This window comes from Lutra lutra, chromosome 9 (assembly GCF_902655055.1).
Source record: "Lutra lutra chromosome 9, mLutLut1.2, whole genome shotgun sequence".
Classification (NCBI taxonomy): domain Eukaryota; kingdom Metazoa; phylum Chordata; class Mammalia; order Carnivora; family Mustelidae; genus Lutra; species Lutra lutra.
Genome location: NC_062286.1, coordinates 139,463,561 through 139,487,285, shown reverse-complemented (window position 1 = coordinate 139,487,285; position 23,725 = coordinate 139,463,561). Strand labels below are relative to the sequence as shown.

General features: G+C 43.3%; 2 protein-coding genes across 6 annotated transcripts in view; one reads left to right on the top strand and one right to left on the bottom strand.

Annotated features, from left to right (window-relative positions):
• The window catches only part of RAB22A (RAB22A, member RAS oncogene family), a 50,857-nt gene extending 33,783 nt beyond the window's left edge, over positions 1 to 17,074 (bottom strand). The window contains exons 1-2 of the mRNA XM_047746901.1: positions 16,757 to 17,074; positions 15,701 to 15,780 (exon numbers count right to left, since the gene is read on the bottom strand). Of these exons, the coding sequence (XP_047602857.1) occupies positions 15,701 to 15,780; positions 16,757 to 16,792 (116 nt within the window). The 5' untranslated portion in view covers positions 16,793 to 17,074. The remainder of the gene's footprint in view (positions 1 to 15,700; positions 15,781 to 16,756) is intronic.
• LOC125109742 (serine/threonine-protein phosphatase 4 regulatory subunit 1-like) overlaps positions 16,189 to 23,725 on the top strand; it is an 81,550-nt gene continuing 74,013 nt past the window's right edge. For 2 of the 5 annotated variants that reach the window (XR_007130366.1, XM_047746894.1), the window contains exons 1-2: positions 16,469 to 16,604; positions 17,408 to 17,452. Coding sequence is in view for 2 of the 5 variants with exons in the window: in XM_047746894.1 (XP_047602850.1) it covers positions 16,484 to 16,604; positions 17,408 to 17,452 (166 nt within the window). In the remaining 3 variants the exon portion in view is untranslated. Of the gene's footprint in view, positions 16,396 to 16,468; positions 16,605 to 17,198; positions 17,242 to 17,407; positions 17,453 to 23,725 lie in introns of those variants that run through there. The other 3 variants (XM_047746897.1, XM_047746896.1, XM_047746895.1) reach the window with 3 other exon arrangements.

Here is a 23,725-nt window from a genome sequence, read left to right as displayed (position 1 = left end):
ATCTCATTAACTGTTTTGAGCAAAAGAAGGCAGCACGCATGAGTACATATAACGAGACTTGTTCGTAAGAAGTCTGAACACACGCGGGCACTCTGGGGGAGGGGACAGAAGTCAGAATGCAGGCTGGGCCGGTGAGGCAGCTGAGGGAACCGAGGGGTTCTGGGTCTTGCTGCACATAAACAAGCACAAGGTAAACATTCACAGAGCTACACATCTGATCTCATGTAAATAAAAGCTCAATAATAAGATAAAAATCAGACATTTTCAGATAGACAACCCTGCACCAGAAGCGTGTACTAAAGGAAATACAAAATGGTGTTGTTCTTCAGAACCAAGTAAGTTATCCCCGATAGAAGGTGAGAAATGCAGGCAGGAACGTAAGGCACTGCAGAGAGTAAACATATGCAGGAAATCGACGGGAAAGTTCACTGTGTAACAATAATGAATATCCTGTGAGATCTAGAATTAAAATATACTGTAGGAGCATAAAAGGCGGGAAGCAGAGAATTAGATTTGAGAACCTTGCATTGCTGGAATGCGGTAAAAGTAATTTATATTAGACTCAAGTAAGTCGAGGATGCATAAGGTAATTTCTAGAGTAAACGCTTAAAGAATAACAAAAGAATCTATAATTACCAAGATAACAACAGGGAGAAACACAGCATTACAAACAAAATTCAACTGAAAAGAACACAGGTTAGGGTAAATAAAAAACAAAGTGTAAAACTGTAGGTTTGTCAGACAAAAAAACATCAGTAACTGTAAGAAAAGTAAAATAAATACTCCAATTAAAAGTCTCGTTGGGGAGCTGTGAGTCCAGCTGCGGTGGCGGCCGCCTGTGCCAGAGTCACCCCGGTAACTGGGCCCAGAGGACAGCTGGCGCTCCTGGCTGAGGGACGACAGGCAAGGCTGCCGGTGCGGCGGGAAAGCCAGGGGAAGCCTGGGCAGAGCCGCAGGGGAGACGGCCTTCAGTCTATCCGCACACTCACCGCGACGCCACAGCTGGCACCCAAACTTCACACACGGGGAGCCGCTGGACAGCCACGAGCGCAAGCGGCTGGAGGAAAACGCCGGGCGCCACTTTGGCTGCTGCAAGTTCAGGCACGAGCGCCAAGTCTGAATCCCGCCAGCTTGAAAGGGGTCCGGGGAACACACTGAATGAAAATCCAGAGGTAAGACCTTAGACGAAAAGATAACGTCCTGGGAAGAAGCATGTGCCACGAGGCTAACGGTGACACTCTGACAGAACCGTCTTAACAAAGTGTGAAAACAAGCTTCCTAATTTAACTTTCTGCTAAAAAAACTCAGCACTCCTCGGCCGAAGAGAAGAGAGTCTAAAATCTCTGCAACCTGTCTTCCGCGGTGCCCAGTACCCGGGAAGAAATGCTACACAGGCAAAGAAACGGGACCCAAGGTCAAGAGAAAAAGAGTAAAGAGCAACAGACCCTGAGCGGATCCAGATGTTGGCATCAGCAGACACATAGTTTAAAGAAGCTACTACAAATATAATCATGACTTAAAGGAAAAGAGTCATATTGAGTGGACAGATGGGAAATCGAAGCATGTAAAATAGAAAAAAGGAATCATATGAAATTCTAGAAGGATGGTATCTGAGTGGAAAAAAATATACTAGATGTACTTAAGAGACAGAAGAGAGGAGCAACTGAACTTAAAGACAGATGAGGGGGGGAAAGGATGGAAGTGCCGTCTGCCCAGAAACCCCAGGATTCAGCCATCTGTTAGACAGTACCTAACGACTTCCTATCTGTGAACTGGAGTCCCGCCGGCAGAGTGTAAGAGCGGGGAGATGAAACACAGGTCCCAGATAAGCTGATTTTTGATCCAAGAAAACTCTAATCCATTGAACCTAGAGTATACTATGCACCTCCTATTAGAGTAAACTGAAAACAAGACACTGCAGATTTTTTTTAAGGATTTTATTTATTTATTTTAGAGAGAGAGAGAGAGACAGCGAGAGGAGGAGGGAGGAAGGAAGAGGGAGCACGTGCAAGTGGAGGGAGGAGCAGAGGTGGAGGGAGAAGGAGGGGAAGAATCTCAGGCAGACTCCCTGCTGAGCACAGAGCCTGATGGGGGGCTTGATCTCATGACCCTAAGATCATGACTCCAGCGGGAACCGAGAGCTGGACGCTTAACTGACTGCACCATCCAGGTGCCTCAAAAGATAGTAGATCTTAAAAGCAGCCAAAGAAAAAGATGCATCATATTTTGGGTAGAAAAACCTGTACATGACATCCCCAGGACTTACAGCTGGGAGTCTGTACCTTCTGACCACCTTTACCCATCCTGACAAGGCAACGAGCAGCACGGTATTACAGTCACTAACACTCTCCTGCATATCGGAAGGTTGCTCAGCAAGTAACTTAAAAGTTCGCATCTCAAGAAAAAAAGCCTTTTGTAGCTATGTGTGGTAAGAGGTGTTAACTAACCCTATTGCGGGATCCTGTCACGATATGCACGAATACCGAATCATTACGGTATACGATGACAACGATCAGCCCAGAAATCGGTTCTCCAGCAAAAACTGTCTTCAGATGTGAGAATGCCGGATGGACATGACACTTTCTGACAAATGAAAACTGCGGGAATCTGTCACCAGTAGCTCGAAACACATGAAATACTACAAAGTTCTTTAGGCCAAAGGGAAATGAATGACGTCAGTGAAAACTCACTTCTACCGGAGGGAATGAAGAGCCATGGGAACAGTACTATGTGTGTAAAATAAAAAGAAATTATTTTTGCTCTTCCTCCTTGTTTTCCTGTGGTGAATAACTCCTTAATCTCAAAGTTGCTACTCGGTGGGCCCTTCAGCTGGAGAGGCAGAATGGCCCAGAGGGAGGCTGGCCAAAGTGAGGCTCCTGTGTTTAGGGAGAGTAAGGTGGCCTGGGCGCTCAGGGCCCGTGGAAGGTGAAGATGGCACCAACAATACAATGTTACCATGTGTTACATCAAATAGCCAGTTGTCTTGTAATAACGTCAGGGAAAAAAGCCCATTGTTTTGTGATGCAGTATAACAACCACCATTAAAAAAATTTTTTTTTAAACAGCCTCCAATTTAGAGAAAACTTCTAAGCACAGAATTAATTTGTCCAGAACCATGGGACAATAAGCTACCTCATTACCTCTGAAGGTTAGTGGACATTTCCTAACAGCCAGAATACGCTCCTACATGAGCAGAACAAGACCATAAAAAATCACGAAATTAACACGGACACGTTACTACCATTTATTTCTCAGAACCCACGTGAGTTTCACCAGCTGTTCCAGTGATCGCCTTTTTGGTAAAACATTCAGTTCAAAATCACATGCTGTATTTAGCTGTCATGACTCTTTAGTCTCCGTTAATCTGGATCAGCTTCTTAGTCTTTCCTCGACTTTTTCGACTTTTGAAGACGGCCAGCCTGCTGTGTTGTAGAACGGTATTCTCAGTTTCGGTTTCTCTGATGTTGACTCATGTTTGTATCCATCAAGGATGGCTGCACTTGTGAAGTTCACTTAGTGCGTCTGTGGTGGCTACGAGACCTGCGAACTTCCTTCTTCCGATGTGCCTCCCTTCAGGAGTGCTGCTGTACTCTGCACGGTGCGAGTCCGGGATTGGTGACTCAGTTACCCCCCTACTCAACAAAAGCCATGGTGGCTGCTCCCAAGTAGACCACAGAAGACACTGCAGACTCCCCGCTGCTCTCGGACCGCCTGCCCTGCAAGTTGGCTGCCTTGTGAGGACCGAGACGCTCATGTGGTAAAGGCTGGAGGAACTGAGGCCTCCAGCCAGCAGCCTTGTGAGTGAACCATCCTGGAAGCAGATCCTTTAGCCCCAGCCAAGCCTTCACTTGACAGCGGCCCCAACTGACATCCTGACTCCCAACACCATGAGAGCCAGAGCGAGAACCATCATCAGCTAAGCCACTCAGGTTCCTGGTCACAGAAAGACTAGATAATATTTGTTGCTGCCAGAGGCTAAGCACTGGGATGATTTCTTACTTAATAATGTATAACTAATATAATTATCCATCATATTAATAGAAAAAAAGGAGAAAACCAGGTTATCATCTAAATATGCAGAATGGGGCACCTGGGTGTTGTAGCTGGTTGAGTGTCTGACTCGTGGTTTTGGCTCAGATCATAATCTCAGGGTCATGAGATCAAGCACTGTGTTGGGCTCTGTGCTCACCCTGGAGTCTGCTTGAGCTTCTCTCTCCCTCTGGCCCTCAAACCACCCCCCACCCATGCTCTTTCTCTAAAATAAATAAAATCTTCCAAAAAAATGTAGAAAAAAGTTAAGGTAAAACTCAAGACCTATTTTTTTTTTTTAAGATTTTACTTATTTATTTGAGAGAGAAAGACACAGCAAGAGAGGGAATACAGCAGGGGGAGTGAGAGAGGGAAAAGCAGGCTCCCCGCTGACCCATGCACGGCTTGATCGATCCCAGGACTGTGGGTCATGACTTGAGCCGAAGGCAGACGCTTAACGGCTGAGCCACCCAGGCATTCCTCAAGACCCATTCTTAATAAAAACATTCAGCAAACTATAAATAGAAGGAAACTTCCTCATCTTAATAATTGACAACCTACAACTAATACCAAACTTAACAGTATGATGTTGAACGACTCTCCGATAAGATTGTGAAAACGTAAGGGTGTTGGTCACTACTTTATTCAAAATGTACTGGAAATCCTAGCCTGTGCAGCAAGGTATGGAAAAAAACTAAAAGGAAAGGATGCACACTGTCTTTACTTTCAGACAACATAATGATGTATGTAGAAAATCCCAAGGAATCTACAAGACAACTCCTAGAATAAATGAATTTAAATAGGATTACAGTGTATAAGGTCGATACACAAAAATCAGCAGTACTTCCATAGACAGGTACCACACAGTTGTAAACAAAATGAAAAAATACAATTCCATTAACACTAGTTTAAAAAGGATTAATATTAAAAAATTTTGACAAAAATACTCTTAAGACTCCCCCACCTAAATCCATGAAATAATGAAGAGAGCTGTTAATGGAAGCAGAAACCATTCTAGTGCACAGCCCAGAAGACTCAAAATTACAATTTTTTTTCAATGTTATAATTTTTGACTAAGGTGCCAAGGCTTTTCAATGCAGAGAAGAAAGTCTTTTCAACAAATGATGCTGGGACAACTGCATAATCACATGGGAACATACTGCACCTTACCTCTGTCTCACAATACAGACAAATTAATTTGAGACAGATGGAAGAACTAGATGTAAAGCTAAAACTATGAAGAAAACATAGAAGAATGTTGCGAGACTTTGCGACAGGGAAAGCCTTCTCAGAGAGGACCAAAAAAGCATGAATCAGAAAAGACAAAATTGACAGCATGGACTTCAATAAAATTAAAACTTCTTTTCATCAGAAGACATCATTAAGGAAATGAAAAGGCAAACCAAAGAATGGAAGACAATATATGGGGTAAATATATCTGATAAAAGAGCTGTATTTGTTGTATGGTGGTACTATAAAGAATCCCCACAAATTGTTTAAAAAGTAAGACAAAGTCCAGATGAAAATGGACAAAAGACTTGAAGAGGGACTTCATGAAAGATATGAGTGTAAAAAAGAATACTCAAAGGTACTTAACATTCTCAGTCATCTGGGAAATACAGACTAAAAGCACCATGTGATACCAGTTTGTACCCAGTAGGACAAGTAAAGTTAAAAGACAAATAAATACTGGTGAGAATATGGAGCAACTGGAATTCTACACATCACAGCAGGAGGGTAAGATGATACAACCACTCTGAACAGCTGTCTGGAAACTTATGAAATTATATGTCCACTTATCCTACAAATTAGAAATTTTAAACCTAACTATTTACCCAAAAGGAAATGAAGACCTATGTCCATACAAAGACTTATAAAAGAAAGTTCACAGTATCTATATTCACAATACCCAAAACCTGAAAATGACGGGGACATCCATAACCAGAAGGATAAACTGTGATCTACTCACACAAGAGAACATTATTCACCAATTAAAAAACTGGGGTGGGGGGGACTATAGTACATGCAACAACATGGCTGAAACTCTAAAACATTGTTTTACGGAGAAGAAACCAGATAGCATTTATGTCATTTATGTGTAATTCAAGAACAGGCCAAGTAAGCTATAGTGAATGAGATCACCACGGTGGTTGCTTATGGGGAGTGGGACTCATCGGAAGAACTTTCTGAGGTGATGGAAATTTCTGGATTTTGATTAGGGTGTTGGGTTATATGTAGCATATTTCAACAGAATCAAATCATAAGCTGCTTGTAAGAGCCCCACTTTGAATATAAAAGAATATAAAGATACAGAAGGGTTGAAAAACAAAAGGATGAGAAAATACACACCATGCAAATACCAACTGAAGGAAATAACGCTGTTATATTGATAACAGACAAATCAGATTTCAAGGCAAAATGTACCCTAGAACTTAAAAGAGTACATTTCAGGATGCTAGAAAGTTTGCATCATCTTAAGATATAAAATTCTAAATTTGTAGGCACTGCATGGAGCTGCGGCATTGATAAAATGAAGCTGAACGCAAAGGGTAAACAAATACATAGCCACGGCGGGGATTCTAGCCCACTTCTCTCAGTAACTGATGGGTTCAGGCAGATGAAAACAACTAACAAGGAACAGAAAGAACGAACGAACAACGTGATCAATAAACTTGACCAAACTCCATTCATAGAACAGGTGCAGAATATACAAAAACTTTTCAAACACATACTGAATATTTACCAAAACTGACATATGCTGTGCCACACAGTAAACTGTACCACGTTTTAAAGGATTTAAATCATGCAAAATATGCTCTGTCACCTCAATATAACTGTGTCAGCAATCAGTAACACAGAGTTAACTGGGAGCCTCCTTGTACTTGAAAACTGAGAAACACACATCTGAGTGACAGCTGGGTCAAGGATGTTATCTTAATAGGAAGTGGAAAATATTCTGAAATGAATGATAATGAAATTATGACATATAAAAATTTGTTGGAATCAGTAGGAGCCATGGTTAAGGTTTTAAAATTATAAGGAATACAAGTGAAAATAATAGAGACTGGAAATCAATGATATGACCATCTATCTTAAGAAAGAACAGCACATTGAACAGGACAGAAACAATCAAGATAGGAGCAGAAATTAATGAATTGGAAAGTAGACATACTGTAGAGCTGATTAGAGGCAAAACTAATGTCAGAAATGCAAAAGGGGTATCAGTTTAGAATCTTTTCTTTACACCAACTGGAAAACGTATATGAAAGAGTCAAAAACCTTAAAAAAAAAAAACCCACAAAAGCCCACAATCTATCAAAACCAATATAAGAAGAAATAGAAAATCTGTAAATGAATAATCTTACAACTATGAAAAGAAATGGACTCCCAAGCTCCATACCACAAGGACTATACAAAGCTCAGACAGCATCACTGATGAATTTTACTAATCACTTAAGAAATAAGAGCAATTTTTTACAAACCCTTGCACCGAAGAGTTTCCCAACTCATTTACAAGGGAAGCAAAACCTGACACCAAACTTGCATATACATTACAAAAGGGATTATTACATGACAATCTTACTTATAAACAGACACAAAAATCCTAGAAACCAGCAAACTAAAAACAGTGATTACTAAAAGAATACATCACAATCGAAGAGGGTTTATTCCATGAAAATTCAACAGTGTAATATACCATATTAACAGCATAAAAGAGAGTAATTGCATGACTGAGTAGATGTAAAAAAAATCTTTTGATAAATCCTACCCTTATTCATGTAAGAAAAAAAAAATCCCAGCAAAATGATGAAAAGAAGGACACCCTGTAATGTGATAAGGGATATGTTCAAAAAACCTACAGTAAACATTTAATTTAATGGTATGACAGTGAAAGCTTTCCCACTAAGATTAGAGTAAGATAAGAACACCCAGCGCCACATTTCTATTCAATACTGTACAGGAGCTCCTACTCGATTCAATAAGAAAAGAAATAGTTTAGGATGAGAAATAAATACATTTCAAAACAATACCACGCAGTATTTTAATAGCATAAAATTGCTTTGAAATATCAAACCCCTTAGTATAAATCGAAGGAAAAAATGTGTAAATCCACTATACAGAGAAGTAGAAAAAAATACTGAGAGAAAATAAAGAAGCTTGTCTAATAAATGGAAGCATAATCAAAGGTCATATATTAGAAAATTCAATATCATAAAGATGACATTTCTTTCCAAACCAATCTATAAATTCAGTGGAATGCCAATCAAAATCAGTAGAAATTGGTGTGTTGGTATATGTGAAAATGGACAAGATGATTTTTAAAGTTTATATGGAAATGTAAGCCAAGACATTCTTTTTTTTTTTAAATATTTTATTTACTTATTTGACAGAGATCACAAGTAGACAGAGCAGCAGGCAGAGAGAGAGGAGGAAGCAGGCTCCCCGCTGAGCAGAGAGCCCGATGCGGGGCTCTATCCCAGGACTCTGGGATCATGACTTGAGCCGAAGGCAGAGGCTTTAACCCACTGAGCCACCCAGGCGCCCCAAGCCAAGACATTCTTTTTTTTTTTTTTTTTTTTTTAAAGATTTTATTTATTTGTCAGAGAGAGAGGGAGAGCGAGTGAGCACAGGCAGACAGAATGGCAGGCAGAGGGAGAAGCAGGCTCCCCACCGAGCAAGGAGCTGGATGTGGGACTCGATCCCAGGATGCTGGGATCATGACCTGAGCTGAAGGCAGCTGCTTAACCAACTGAGCCACCCAGGCGTCCCAAGCCAAGACATTCTTAACAGCACAGAAGACACATCATTGGACATTAAGACATATTACAAAGATACAGAAGTAAAGAAACTGTGATACTGGCACAAGGACCCAGAAAAAAAAGACCAATAGTCTCTTTAAAGGATCAATGGCTAAGGCAAAAAAAAAAGTGTATTATGAATCTTATAAGATGCAGGAGTAAAACATGACATTAATAGCACAAAGGACGAGAGGGAAAATGAAACTATGCTCTCATAAGGTTCTTGTACCATATGTGAAATTGTGTATTATTTGAAAGTAGACTGAAAAAGAAGTATACTGTAAATCCTAGTGCAACCACTATAATAATAAAACAAAGAAATGGAGCTAACAAGCCAACAGTGAAGATGAAATGGAATCATTAACATGGGCCAAATACGAAAATATAGCCAGACGGTAGATTTAAGCCAAACCATGTTGATACTTGTAATAAATAAAAATGGTTTAAATCAGTATTATGTAACATAGCTTTCTGAGAGGGGGACTGAAAGATAGCTAGTGTGACTGAGGAACTGAATTTTTAATTTTAACTTAAATTCGAATAGCCACATGTGGCTTTGGCAACTGTGCTGGACAGTACAGGTCTCCACACTCCAATTTAAAAGCAGGGACTGTCAGATTAAATGTAAAAGCAGGACCCATAATGCTGTCTACAAGAAACCTCCTTCAAATACATAGATACAAATAGGTTAAATGGAAATGGATGGGAAAAGATATGCAAACACTAATCAACAGAGAGCTGAAGAGCCTGTATTAATATGAGACAAAGTAGAATTTCAGAATCAGGGCAGTTACCAGGGATAAAAGCATTTTGTGATGGTGAGGGATCAGGTTACCAAGAAAAATAACAATGCCACATGTAGAAACACTCAATAATAAGAGCTTCAAAATACACGAACAAAAATTGATCAAACTACAAAAGAGAAATAGACAAATTCTCAATTAGGGTGATTTCAAACATTCCTGTCACTGCAAATGAGAGGGGAAAAATCAGTAAAGGTACAGAAGACACGAACAGTGCTATTAACCAAACGGACTAATTTGACATTTATAGAACACGTTCTTTTCTCATATATGTGGGACATTCACGAAGACCATATTCGAGGCCATGAAACAAATGTCAAATGTAAAAGGTCTGAAATAATAGTGAGTATATTTTCTGACCAGAATAGATTTAAAGTAGAAATCAATGATCAAAAAATTTCTGGAAAATCCCTGAATAACTGGAGCTTAGAGAATACTTTTCAACAACCAACAGGTCAAACAAGTCACAAGAGAAATAAATACTCTGAACTAAATGAAAATGAAAATATGGTGTATTAAAATCTTGTGGGATTTACTTAAACCAGTACTTAACAGGGAAATTTATAGTTCTAAATGCTCATATAAGGAAAAAAAAAAAAAGGCCCTAAAAAAATCACTATTCTAAACTTGCAGGTTAATAAGTTTAAAAGAAAGAACAAATTAAGCTAAAAAGCCAAATGAGGGCAGAAGAAAACAAAGATAAAAGTAAAAAACAATGAAATAGAAAATAGAAAATTTTAATGAAATAAACTGGTCCTTTGAGAATATCATTAAAATTAATAAACGTATATAGCTGGACATATCCTAAAGATATTAAAAGGATAGTTAAAAATTTAATGAATTTTCTGCCAATAAATTAAAAAAAATAGATACGATAGACAAATTCATCGAAAGACACTACCTGCCAGAGCTTACTTGGGAATATGCCTGTATCTATTAAAGAAATTGAATCTGTAGTTAAAATTTTTCTGACAAAGAAAACTCCTTGCTCAGATGGCTTCATTTGTGAATTATACCAAATCTTTAAGAAGTAATACCAATTCCACACTCTTCCAAAAAGAAGATGAGAAAACACCTCCCGACTTATTTTATGAAGCTCTGATAACAAAACTAGATAAAGATGTTACAAAAAACTACAATTATCCACTTCGTGGAGGCAAATATCCTTAGCAAAATTTTAATAAATCAAACCCAATAATGTATGAAATAATGCATAATAACCAAGTGAAATTTATCCTAGGAGCACATTTAATATTTTAGTATAAATTGCTGTAACTCACTCTTTCAAGATTAAAAAGAAAAATCATAAGAACAGTTCACAAGACGTAAAAACAAAACCAAAACAAAAACCACCTTACATAATTCAACACGATTCTTGTTGAAAGATCTCACTGATTTAGAGATAGAGGAGAATATTCTCAACCTGATAGTGGGCACCTAGAAAAATCCTCGGTAAAAGACCTAATCCTTCCCACTCAAAGAATAAAGTAAGGACATCTGCTCCTACCATTTCTCAATGAAGTACTGGAGGTCCCAGATAATATAACCAGTCAAGTAAAAGAAATAAAAGACATATACATTGGAAAGGAAGATGTAAAACTCTTTATTACATAGGACATGATTGTACACCTAAGGAAATCCCAAGGAATCTATGAGAAAGGTGCCTGAACTAACTGAATTTAGAAAGTCACAAGGCCAAAACGTAAAAATCAAATTTATTCTATATATTAGCAACAATTAAAAGTTAAAATGAAAAAATTCCATCTATGAATCTTAAGTAACATGAAATACTTGGGGATAAATTTAACAAAATATGTGAAAAGCCTGTACAGGGACAACCGAAAAACTTTGTTGACAGAAATCAGAACTAAATTAGTACAGAAGTATACCATGTTTATGGATAAGATGCAATATTGCCAATTCTCCCCAAATTAATCAATAGATTTGCTACATTCCCGATCAAAATTTCAGCTTTTTTTCAGAAATTGGTCATTGTGATTCTAAAATTTAAATATATACAAAGGACTGAGAAAAGCCAAACAGATTTGAAAAATATACATACAATGGGAGGCTACATATTGCCTGATTTGAAGACTTTCTATAAATCTACAAGAATCAGGACTGTTTATCGTACCAGCACAAGGAGACACAAACAGATCAATGGAACGGAAATAAACCCACAATACTTATCAGTTTATTTTTGACAAAGGCATCAAGGTAATTTAATAAATGCAGAATTAACAAATGTTGCTATAATGCCTACACTGACACATCGAAAAAATGATCCCTGAATTCCCTCTCACGGTAAACTAAAGCTAGTAGAAATAGGTCATAAAGTAAAATTTAAAACATAAAGCTATTAAAATTCTAAAAGAAAGCACAGGAGAAATCTGTGATTTTGGACGTATAGGACACAAAAAATATGAACTACAAAAAAATTGATAAATTGAACTTTATCAAAATTAAACATCTTTGCTCTTTGAAAAATATTGTAATCGAAAGTTTTTCAAGAGTGGAAGTTAACTAGTTGGTGGTGGTGATGGCAGTGAGCAGCATAGCAGACAGCAGAACTATGAGGCAGTAGAAAAGGATTATGTTGGAGGGGTGACCAGGAGGCTGGTGAATCAACAGGGGCCAGGTCCTGGAGGTCAGGGGAGGCTCCAACATCATTCACCACAGGGTGAGTTGGGACAAAACTCTTGTCTTCTCTAGTTCTCTTCCTCCGTGATAATTCTCCCTTACTGTCCTCTCCTGCTGCCGCCCCCCACCCCCCACAAAGCTCGTCTTGCATATCCTCCTCAGCTGTGTTCTGCTCCCCATGTTTCCCATCAGTGCTCTCATCCCCTTCCACAACTCAGCTTCACCTGCGCAACGTAGTCTCAAGTCAACTTCTCCAGCCTTTCTCCTTAGGGCCAGGCCCTTATTTCCAACCTACGATTTGGACCTTGTCCCCTGCAGAACTCGGTGTCCATTCCTTCTGTCCTAAGTTCGCCACTCCTCCCATATTCATGGTCTTCCCTAATGGCCAAATATGTCACACTGGGCAGGGTGGAGGGAAGCATGGGCCCTAAGAGTCATCTGGCCTGGACTTAAATTGGAGCTTTCTTTGGACAATGGAAATTTAAGCCATTCTGCCCCTCCAGCCTCCCTCTGCACATCTGCCCTCCCTCCATCTTTGGGACATGGAAATTAAAACCAGAGTGAGGTACTACCATGCACCTTCCAACACAGCTAAAGTTATAGACTGTATAATCCACTCCTCTTTCAATATTTAAATGTCAAGGCTTCCAAGTGCTTTACACTTCCACTGTCTCCCTTAGGCATCAGCCATTCCTTCAGGCCTTGGCCAGGAGCCTGTTACGTGTTCTTAGACCACTCATGCTTCTCCTTCTCAGCACAGAAAAAGGTCAAGTAAATAATTTCCCGTACATTAGATTTAGAATGTTTTTCTTTCCTCATTGTAGGTAAGGTCCATGAGGGCAGGAACCAAGTTTATCTAAGTTATGGGTTGGCCAACTTTTTCTGAAAAGGGCCAAATAGAATGTATTTTCAGCTTTCTGGGCCATAGGGCCTTCATCACAACTATGCAACTCTGCCATTGTAGGTGGAGAGCAGTGGAGACAATATGTGAATAAACGAGTGTGACTATGATTTTATGAAGTTTTATTTATTAAAATAGGAGGTGGGCCAAAGGTCCAGAGTTTGCTGACCCGTGGTCTAAATCACCAGCACCCAGTCTAGGATCTGACATATAGAAGGCACTCAAAGGATAAAGAAAGAAGATAAAGCCCTTGGTTTTGGCAATGAGCTGGAAACTGGTACACAGGGAGGGTGGTTTTAGCGGAATGGTGGGGGTGGAATGGAGGCAACAGTGGGTTGAAGAGGGAGCAGTAGTTGAGGAAGGAGTGACTGCTCTTCCAAGAGTGCCACCATTGGCGCGGCAGGCATGGGGAATGGTACTGTCTTAGTAGAGCAGGGAAAAGAGGAGCAAGTTTGCAGGCTGTGACAAAAAGGCAGGGCAGGGGAAGAGAAGGAGAAGTGTTGAGGAGGGCCCTTCAAAGCTCAGGTGTGTGAGGACGTGGTCACACAGGAGGAACATACCCGCTGAGTCTGAGAAAAAAGAAACAAGGAAAAGTGGAAGGAAACTGGGGAAAGCCTCATCTTCCTCTTTCCTGTGAACTGTGAGCCAAGACCACCTGGTGAAGAGGGTGGGACTCCAGGTGAGGAACTGCAGCGTCTGTCAGATTGGGAGGGCTGGCAATAGGTTTGTGGACACCCCGGATAGGGCTGTGGGCTGTCACTGTCACTGCTGCCAGAGCCATACCCCTCCCTGTTCTCTGGCCGTCTCTTGGGGAGCACTTTTAACCAAGGTGGGGTTTTTGTCTTTCTGAGCTGTTTGCAGCTAAGACCTGGTGTGAAAGGTGTCATTCACTGAGTCACCAGCACTACTTGCTATCACTTCCTGTCCCTTCTCTTTCCCAGGCAGGTGGCAGTAGGCAGGGCCTGAGGCACATGAGGTCATGTATTAACAACGTGCACATACCCAGTTCTTTCTTGAAGGCTATCAAAAGGCATTTCAATTTCAGAAAGTTAGTGGTGGTTTCATCCCCATGGCTTCGAATGTGTATGTTGTAAACTACTGGGCAGAACTGGATTTTTCTTTCAACAGAAGAAACCGTTTGGTGGGGGATGTGCGGTAACTACAGCACGGCGGCTATTTAATTTTCCAAGCCTAACACAGTACTGAAACCTATACAACACGACTTCTCACGGAGCAAGTGTTAGTATTACAATACTTAAATACCCTGAAAAACTTTTTCTTTTTTTTTTTTTTTAAAGATTTTATTTATTTATTTGACAGAGAGAGATCACAAGTAGACAGAGAGGCAGGCAGGCGGAGAGAGAGAGAGAGAGAGGGAAGCAGGCTTCTTGCTGATCAGAGAGCCCGATGCGGGACTCGATCCCAGGACCCTGAGATCATGACCTGAGCCAAAGGCAGTGGCTTAACCCACTGAGCCACCCAGGCGCCCAACTTTTTCTTTTTTTTAAAAGAATTTATTTATTTATTTGACAGAGAGAGAGAGATCACAAGTAGGCAGAGAGGCAGGCAGAGAGGGCGGGGGAAGCAGGCTCCCTGCTGAGCAGAGAGCCCGATGCGGGGCTCGATCCCACGACCCTGAGATCATGACCTGAGCCGAAGGCAGACGCTTAACCCACTGAGCCATGCAGGTGCCCCCTGAAAAACTTTCTCATAGTCAAAAACCTATAAGCAATTTCATTTATCCCAAGAACCAGACACCCAGAAAAAGTGTCAACTTCAACATTAACGTATTAATTCATTATTACTACTCGTGCAGGAATGTATGAGAAGGGTTCAGACAGGTAGCAGCGGTGATGGGGCCCACGGCTCTGTCCTGGGCGTCCACATCTGCATTTGCCAGCCCTCCCAGTGTGACAGATACCTCCTGCTTTCCAGGAGAAACGAAAACCATCTAACTACCTTTTAGCTGAGCCCCTGAAAGAAGAGTATCAGGACTTGTTTTCTTCTGCTTTATTTCAAGATGTCATTGCTGTTCATATTTACAGACTGAAATACGCTCTACTAAGTAAAACTTTCATTCATATTTTCAGGTTTCCCCCTCACACATCAAAAAATAACTTTCCTAAGACACAACCAATCCTCACTGTACGCTTTCAAGTTATTCCAGAGATGATGGAAACCACCATCTGGGAATGCACGGGAATGTAAAATGGCGACGCCTCCCCACTCCCATAACAAACCTTTTTTTTTAAACATTTAAAAAAATATATTTTATTTACTTGTTTGACAGAGTTGAGAGGTTACAGGTAGGCAGAGAGGCAGGCAGAGAGAGAGGAAGGGAAGCAGACTCCCTGCTGAGCAGAGAGCCCTACATGGGGCTCCGATCCCAGGACCCTGGGATCATGACCTGAGCGGAAGGCAGAGGCTTAACCCACTGAGCCACACAGGCGCTCCCACAACAAACCTTTTAATCTGGAAGGACTTCCAATACATCTTTAGATATACGTTCAATAAACTTAATCTCTTACCCTATTGTCGGGTTGATGTTTGGATCAAAACTGTCTTCCACGAACCGCCACACGATACTCGATTTACCTACACCTGTATCCTGAAAAAGAACAAGACGGGTGAATACAAATTAAGTTTACCTGGATGCAGACAAAGAAAACGACTTTGGGCCTGAAACTCAGGATTTTAGAAAAATAATCTCCTATGCTAATTTTTAGAAGTGAAGGGACCCAAAGAAGGTTTTCATAACCATTCGGTGGGAGTAATTAGATTTCATAATGTACTACAGGACGGGGGTTCTGCAGTTTTTAAGAACATGAACCCTTTGAAACACCCAAAGTTTCTGCTTAGTGTGAAAAGTGACACACTGGCTTTTTAGTATGTGTAAGTAAACTGAACTCTTGAATTATTTCTGAGTAATCCCTGATAAATCACGGCCCCGCCCTATTTGGGAACGGGGAAGACTAGTTATTGGAATCTTTTCCAGTCTTTAAAACAGCAACTCAGGCAAAAGAGCATCAACTTGAGAAGGCAGGATCTGAAGAAGCGAAGCTGCCCGGACAAGACAGGAAGCAGCAGCTTCCAACTACTTTTTGGGGGCTTCCTGATGTGAACATCCCCCCGAAAAAGTAACTCTACGAGAAGTATCACGGGTATCCCACAAGTTCAAAACTCCAAACAAATGAGAAAGGAGACAAACTCTGCTTGTGAAACCTTAAGACCTGCCACTGGTTTTACTTCGGAAGACTCGGCCAACTTCTAACCAGTACCTTAGGAGGAAACTAGAACTCCTCTCAACCGAGATGCAGTGGGGAGGCAGGGAAGGCGCTTTACGCTCTGGGGGCGGGAAGAGTCCCTGGACACCAGCAAGGGGCGTGGGAAGGGTCCCTCCTGCCAGCAAGACCCTCAGGAGGGGGCGGAAAGGTGCGCAGGATGGCCCCGGGGCCGGAGGGAGGGTCCCGGGTCAGGTCCTGCACCGAGGCTGGGGGAAGGGGCGCAGAGGACTTGGGCACGCTTGGGTCCCCGGCCTACCCGGCCCCCCGCGGCCCACCCGCGGCCGACCCACCGTCACTCACCCCCAGCAGGCACACTTTGAGCTCCCTCAGCGCCATGGCCCGGGAGCCAGGGGCGCGGGCCCGCCGCCGCCCTAAGTTGAGGGAGAGGCCGGGCCCAGCTCGAGCATCCCCCGGCGCCGGCGCCGCCGCCGCACGGCTCAGCCCCGGCCGCGGAGCGCGCAAGGGCGGCGGCCGTCCGCTCGCCAGCCCTCGGCCCGGCCCGTCCGCTGCCAGCTGCGCGGGGCCCGCCTCAGCAGCCGGGATGGTGCCTCGGCCTCTCGGGCGCCGACACCGCCGCCATCTTGGGACGCCGGCCGGGTCACCTGACCTCCCCGCCCACCTCGGCAGCCACCTTCGCCGCGAGGGCGGGGCCCGGCCGGCGCCGAGAGGCTGGCGGGGAGGGGCCGGCCTAGGGGGCGGGGATAGGAGCCTGAGGCCCCGCCTCACACCCACCGGCCCCGCCCTCCCGCGCGGACCCCGCCTCCTGGCCCATCCCAAGATGGCGGGTGAGTGGGGTTGGTTCCCTGGGCGCAGAGGCGGACCCTTCCCCGCCCCCCCCCACCCCCCGAGCCGAGACCACTCCTCAAGGCCCGGGGACCCCAGCCCGCCCCTGAGCCCGCCTGCCGCGGTCCTCTCCTTGCGTGTAACTCCTGTGTGTTTCTTGGTTTTCAGAAATCCCTCTGTACTTTGTGGACTTGCATGATGACTTAGATGATTGTAAGTAACAGTTGGGGCGCCCCTGCCCCTCCCTGGGAAGCTCTCACAGAATTTGGGGTGCACGGGACGCCCGGGGAGAGCTACAGGCCAGGCCCTCCTTGCTGGGACAGAAGAGCGGGGCCCCCAACTGCCTGGATGCACTTGTGGCAGTCCCTCCTCACTGGGCGGGGCGGGCCAAGGACGGGGAGCCCTCCCCTCCTGGGGGAGGCTTTTGGTCGTTGTTAGGAAACTTCTGACTTCCGGTCACTTTCTTTCTCTTCCTCCTCCTGCTGCCGCGGTGGCCGGGGAGGGGTAGGAGGGCTCATCCCGAGTTGTGGTGATTCAGGGCGGGAAGAGGCACGGCCCCCGCGGGGTTGGGGGAACTTCGACCTGGGGTCTCCACTTTTTCCGTGGGACTTTTTAGAGTGAGGGGAGTTTTGGAGTTTGGGAGGTACGGCCCTCCTTGTGGACTCCTCATGTGTTCTGGCCACAAGCCCAGCTCCATCTCTCATTCCAAGGAGCCCTTTGGGGCCGGCATTCCTTGGGTGGTTCTCCTTAACTTGTCCCTTCCTGCCCTTTCTTTTTCTTTGGGGTCACTTTAAGGACTGCTGGCTCGGGGAGGTGTCATCCTGTAAGTGCAAATTCGCGTTTGTGGTAAATGAAGCATTTCCTTTCCATTCGTTTCTTGAGCACCTACTTGTTCTGGGCCAGGTCAAGTACAGCGCCTCAGACCTACAAAGACGAACCGAAACAGGGGCAGCTTTCTAGGGGTTCACGGTCAGGCAGAGAGCAGACTTGTTCACAGAAAATGACCAAACCCTGGGATGCTTGCTTGTGAAGGAGGCCTGTACAACCATCAAAACAGCTACCTCGATCAAGGCTTGCTCTCTTTCCTTCCCTGTCTGCAGGTTCCTCATCATAAGAGCTGATGTTTATAGAAAACTTGCCGCAGGTCAGGCACAGTTTTAAACTCTTTGTAGACACTGTCTCCTTTAGAAGGAAGCAACATTATTAAAGTAGGATGGCGCTTGAAGGGGTAGTAAAGCCAGTGGTTAGGAGCTAGGTGGCCAGAAGGTCAAGGAGGTCCTGTGTGGCTCTTTACTGGCCGTGTGATCTTGGATCAGTCACTGTACCACTTTGAGCCTTGGTGGCCTCATCTGCAAAATGGGCACAATAGTGTTCCACCTCAAAGGTTTTAGTGAAGGTTAAGTGAATGAAAGGTTTAGTGTGAGGCTCTCTGTACGTAAATACTCGGTAAACATTAGCTGCCGTTGCTGTTGTTATCAATGTGACCATTATTCATATTTATGTGACCCTGTTGAGTCAGGTCCTGTATGACCCTGGGTTTATAGAGATAAGTGTTTCAGCCAATGGACATCCTTGAATGGAAGGAATGTAGCATTTCCATTGGTAAACATCAGTGAACTTCTATGCATAGATTTGATATTTGGCCTGGTGGGAAAGGCAGATTGCTGGCTGTTTTAGTTATTTAACACATTACCCCAAAACTTAGTGGCTTAAACCAACAGCATTTTATTATTATTATTATTTTTTTTAAAGATTTTATTCATTTATTTAGAGAGAGAGAGAGAGAGAGGATGAGTGGGAAGAGGGGCAGAGGGAAAGGAAGAGAGAGAATCTCAAGCAGACTGGCAGAGAGCAGGGAGTCTGAGGAGGGCTCGATCTCACGACCCTGAGATCATGACCTGAGCCAAAATCAAGAGTCGGATGCTTAACCGACTGAGCCACTGAGGTGCTCCCAAAAGAACAGTATTTTATTGCTAACAATTCTGTGGGTTGCCTGGGTGATAGAGAAGCTTCATGTGTTCGCATTTGAACTCTGGGAAGGTGAGAAGGTCCAAGATGGCTTCATGCACAGGAGTTCTGATGGGACTGTTGGCCAGGACCCCAGTTCTTGTCCAGATACCTCTGCTACTTGGCCTGGTTGGGCTTCTCAAACTGTCATGGCAATTGGAGCTTTTTCCTGGTGGCTAGCTTTTTTCAGTCTTTTTTGTATGTATGTACTAAAAGAAAGTAAGAGATTCTACAGGTAAAAATAATTGATTTTACTTTGGCCTTGTTTGAACAAGTATTGGGTGTTTGATACCCAAGTATTGGGTATCTTCTCATAATAGAGAAGGCATTAAATACTCTGTAGCAAGAAGGCTGAAGACTTGCCCCAACAAGGAATGAAGCCACCATTATGGCTCTGACTATACCCATGCCTTGGGATTGCATCTTTGGGAGTCTTGTGGGGCTTCCTGTTTGAGCAGGGATGGGAGCTACGAGGTGCTGTACTTTACAATGTAATACAAATAATGACTTTACAATATAATTGATTTAATAGCTATATAGGAGGGCCTGTTCCCCCCCACCCGCCCCCACCAGACTCCTTGGGTCCCACCTTTACTCCTTACTGTGGTGGCATTTGGGAGGCATTATTATGCCATGATTGACAGCAAGAACCCTGAGGTCCTGTGACCCACTTCCTACCTTTAGCTGTGTCTTATTAGACAAGCAGATCAATCCCCCACTCATTCTGTTCAATTTCTTCGTCTGGACAGTTACATAAGAATAAGAGATGCCTCATAAAACTGATAGGATTAGATGAGATAGTACACATACAGCATTTTAGCTTAGAGCCTGGCATAAAGAATCTTAGAGTCAATTGAGTTTATTATTTTCATCATCATTACTAGTGTGGGCTTTCATGTAGGATTTTCTGATTCAGTGTTTATGGCTGCTCTGTGAGGTAGGTGAGATTATTCCGATTTTACAAATGATAAAACTGAGAATCAGAGAGATTCAGTAACTTATCTAGTGTGGCTCAGAAATGTTAGAACTAGCAGTCATACTCTTCCTTTTGACTTTTGTTTTCTTGTCTGCCACCCAGATCAGCCTCACCAATATTCTTAACCTAATGGTGGGGGTGTGGATGTCAGTTTGGGTGGTTTTAGGTTTTGTCTTCCGTGGGTGTTTTGTGTAAGTGATGTGATAACTGCTTCATTTAGGCTGTAAGTCGCTTTGGGCAGGGACACAGGTCATCCTTTTTATAACCCAATTGTCCTATTTGAGCCAGGTGTTTAATTAATGTTGTTACTCGTAACAATAATGAATTACAAGGCTTGTCTGATTTACTTTGTGATTCTTGATTAAATTTGGCTGACTTGAAAAAAAGCCTTAATGAATGTATGCCTTGTTTTTTTTTTTTTTTAAACCATTCGGAGTCTTCAGGCCATCGCAGCACAGAAAAGATTTAATTTTCGAGAATTAGATTGCTAAATTCCTTCTCTTGAGAGCAGAAAGTGTGTGGGGTAGCCTGGCGTATTGGTCCCCGTGGCGGATTGTGCTGGAAAGTAGAGCTGTGTGAATCTGTGCTTATGGGGCCCATGCGTTTGCTTAGAGCAGGTGCGGCCCGAAGAGATGCTACCCTTGGTGAGGTTTGCTTGGCCATTTAGCATCTAAGCATATCCCGGTGGTAGTTGAAAACAAGAATGAGGATGATCTGTCATGGATGAGAAGACACCTAAATGACAGATCACCAAAATACTTTGTGGTCATACTTGGGCTCTTAGCTGAACAAACCAGCTTTAATAAGACGTGATGACAACAGTGGGGGAAATTGAGCTTGGCCTGGGTAGTAGATGTTAAGTTAAATGTTAAAAATTCTTAGGAACTAAAAAAAAAAAAAAAAAAAAAGAATTCTTAGGAACTTTGTCAGATGTGACAGTGGTAACAGCTTTTCAAAGGGGAGGGGCCTCATCTAACAGGAACAACAAGCATTTATGGGTGAAGTGATTTGACGAGGGAGATCTGCTTTCAGATTTTGCAACGAACAATAAACAAGCACAAAGTTGGGAAGAAGGATGAATGGGGGGGAAAAGCAGAATATTGAGACTTATTGAGGCTGGCTGTTGGGGACATGGGGATTTACAATACCGTTTTCTCTGTTTTGGCATGTGCTTAGAAATTTCCGTAATACGGAGTGTTTGAAAAAGGAGGTAAAAGTTTCATCTGTACAAAGAGTTGGAGAGCTGGATCCCAGTTCCGAAGTCCCTGCAGCATTACTGGAGTGTGCATCTAGCTTCCGAAGACAGATGGGTAGAATGTGTTAGCATTTAGGGAATAAACTGTTTTCGAATGTTTCGTTTTTAAGAGGTATCTATGAAAGAAGTTGGAAGAGGGCATACTTCTATTGATAGGAAAGCCTAGCTGCCAGCCAGCGATAATCTGAACTTCCATAGAAAATAGGATTAGCTGGGGTGGAGGAATACAGACTCTTCCGACCTTGAGCTGGAAGGGGCAGGGTATACGGTTAAGCTGGAATGAAAGACCCCTCCTGAGCAGAAAGCATTCCATTTCACCTGCCTGCTTTGTTCCAAGTTTCTAAAAATGTTCTGTTCATGGACCACAGCCAGGCTGTGTGCCCCCAAAGTGGAGAAGCTATATTAATTTGAGCCCAAAACCAAACCACTGAGCTTTTTCTCTGAACTATAAGATAAACTTGAATCGAAGATTGTCAATTAAAAACAACAACAATCTCTCTCTCCCCCCTTAAGTGAACTGGCTTGAATAGGAACAGGAACTTGAGTATGCTAATAGTTGGGAAATGGAAAAAAAAATCCTGATATCGCATTATTCTCTAAATCAGAGATGGGCATATTAACCCCCCCCATAAGAATCAGATAATAAATATTTTAGGCTTTGTGGGCTAGAAGGGCTGATGCAGCCAGTCAAGTCTGCTGTTGTAGCCTGGAAGCACCCACAGACATACATAAATGAATGGGTATGGCTGTTTTCTAATAAAACTTTATTTACAAGCACAGGCAGTAGGCTGGATATGGTCCACGGGCCAGTTAGCCAACCCCTGTTCTAAATCAAACTTGACTTCATTCTGTCAGAGCCTCTAAGTTTGTCTATTAGCTGAGCCAACCTTATAGGTCGTCTTTCCCACTGGGTTCAGTTTGAAGGGCTGAGCTTTTTGCTAGCATCACCTCTGTTTTGTTAAGTAACCCTTGACATATTGGTCAAAGTTTGTGTCTCATTTATCCTGTAGTATGTTGGGAATGAAAACATGTATCTCTGTCCTCCCAGCAGGGTGAGGTGGCAAGGAATGAAAGAGTCAGAGTGGTGGACCCAGAAGCAACTTTGCTTCCCCTCTCCGATCATTATAACGTATTTTACTTTCGTTGCTCTGTATTTTCCTCTGAGACAAAACAGATGAACATCAGAGATTCCCTGAAATTGTCTGTGGTTAAAAAGAGCATTTTAAATGGCTTTCTACATCACAAATTAAGATCTTTTTATTTTATTTTTATTTTTAATTAGTTAATTAATTATCTTAGGTAGGCTCCACGCCCAATGTGGGGCTTGAACTCATGACCCTGAGATTGAGTTGCCTGCTCTATTGACTGAGCCAACCAGGTGCCCAACAAATAAATAAGGCATTTATTTATCTACTTATGATTTTTTAAAGATTTTATGTATTTGAGAGAGAGAGACCATGCACAACCGGGCTGGGGGCAGAGGGAGAGGGAGAAGCGGATTCCCCACTGAGCAGGGAGCCTGATGTGGGGCTTGATCCCAGGACCCTGACCTGAGCTGAAGGCAGTTGCTTAACTGACTGAGCCACCCAGGTGCCCCAAAGTAAGATCTTTTAAACAGAAAATTTGCAACAAAACCTAGGTAATAAAAGAAAGTGGTTTTGACACTCAATACACTTAATTTGAACCCTGATGGGAAAAAAGTAAGATGAGGGCAAGTGGTTGCTTTCCATGTTTGGAAAGTCATTCATCCGGTAACAGGTGTCTCTCCAGTCCCTTCCAGGGGCTAGCCTGCAGGAGGTGCCAAGGACAGGGGGCTGAAGAAGCCCTGGGCTCCATCCCAGGATGCTCCTGCCTGGTGGGAGGCGCACACTAGAGGTGGTGCAGAAGGCAGCCTGCTCGGGGCTCCAGCAGGCGGAGTGGCAAGACAGAGCCACGTGGCTACCGGGGTTAGGAGGGGAGGTGGCCTTCGAGTTGGGTCAGGCCAAGGAAGGCGGGGGCCATGCCAGGGAGAGGGCCCACGTGTGCAGAAGTGGTTATGTGATGAGAAGGTTGGGGACTTGGGCGCCAGGGGTATGCAGGGCCAAGGAGTGGGAGAGACCGTGCGGGTAGATGGGGGGCCCACCTGTGAAGAGTAAGCACCTGTCTTCCCATCATGGGGTTTAGACTCCCCCGAGAGGTGGTAGGGAGTCCCTCGATGTGTTGCTGGGACTTAGGTACAAGGACTGCCATTTAGTTAGGGCTGATACTG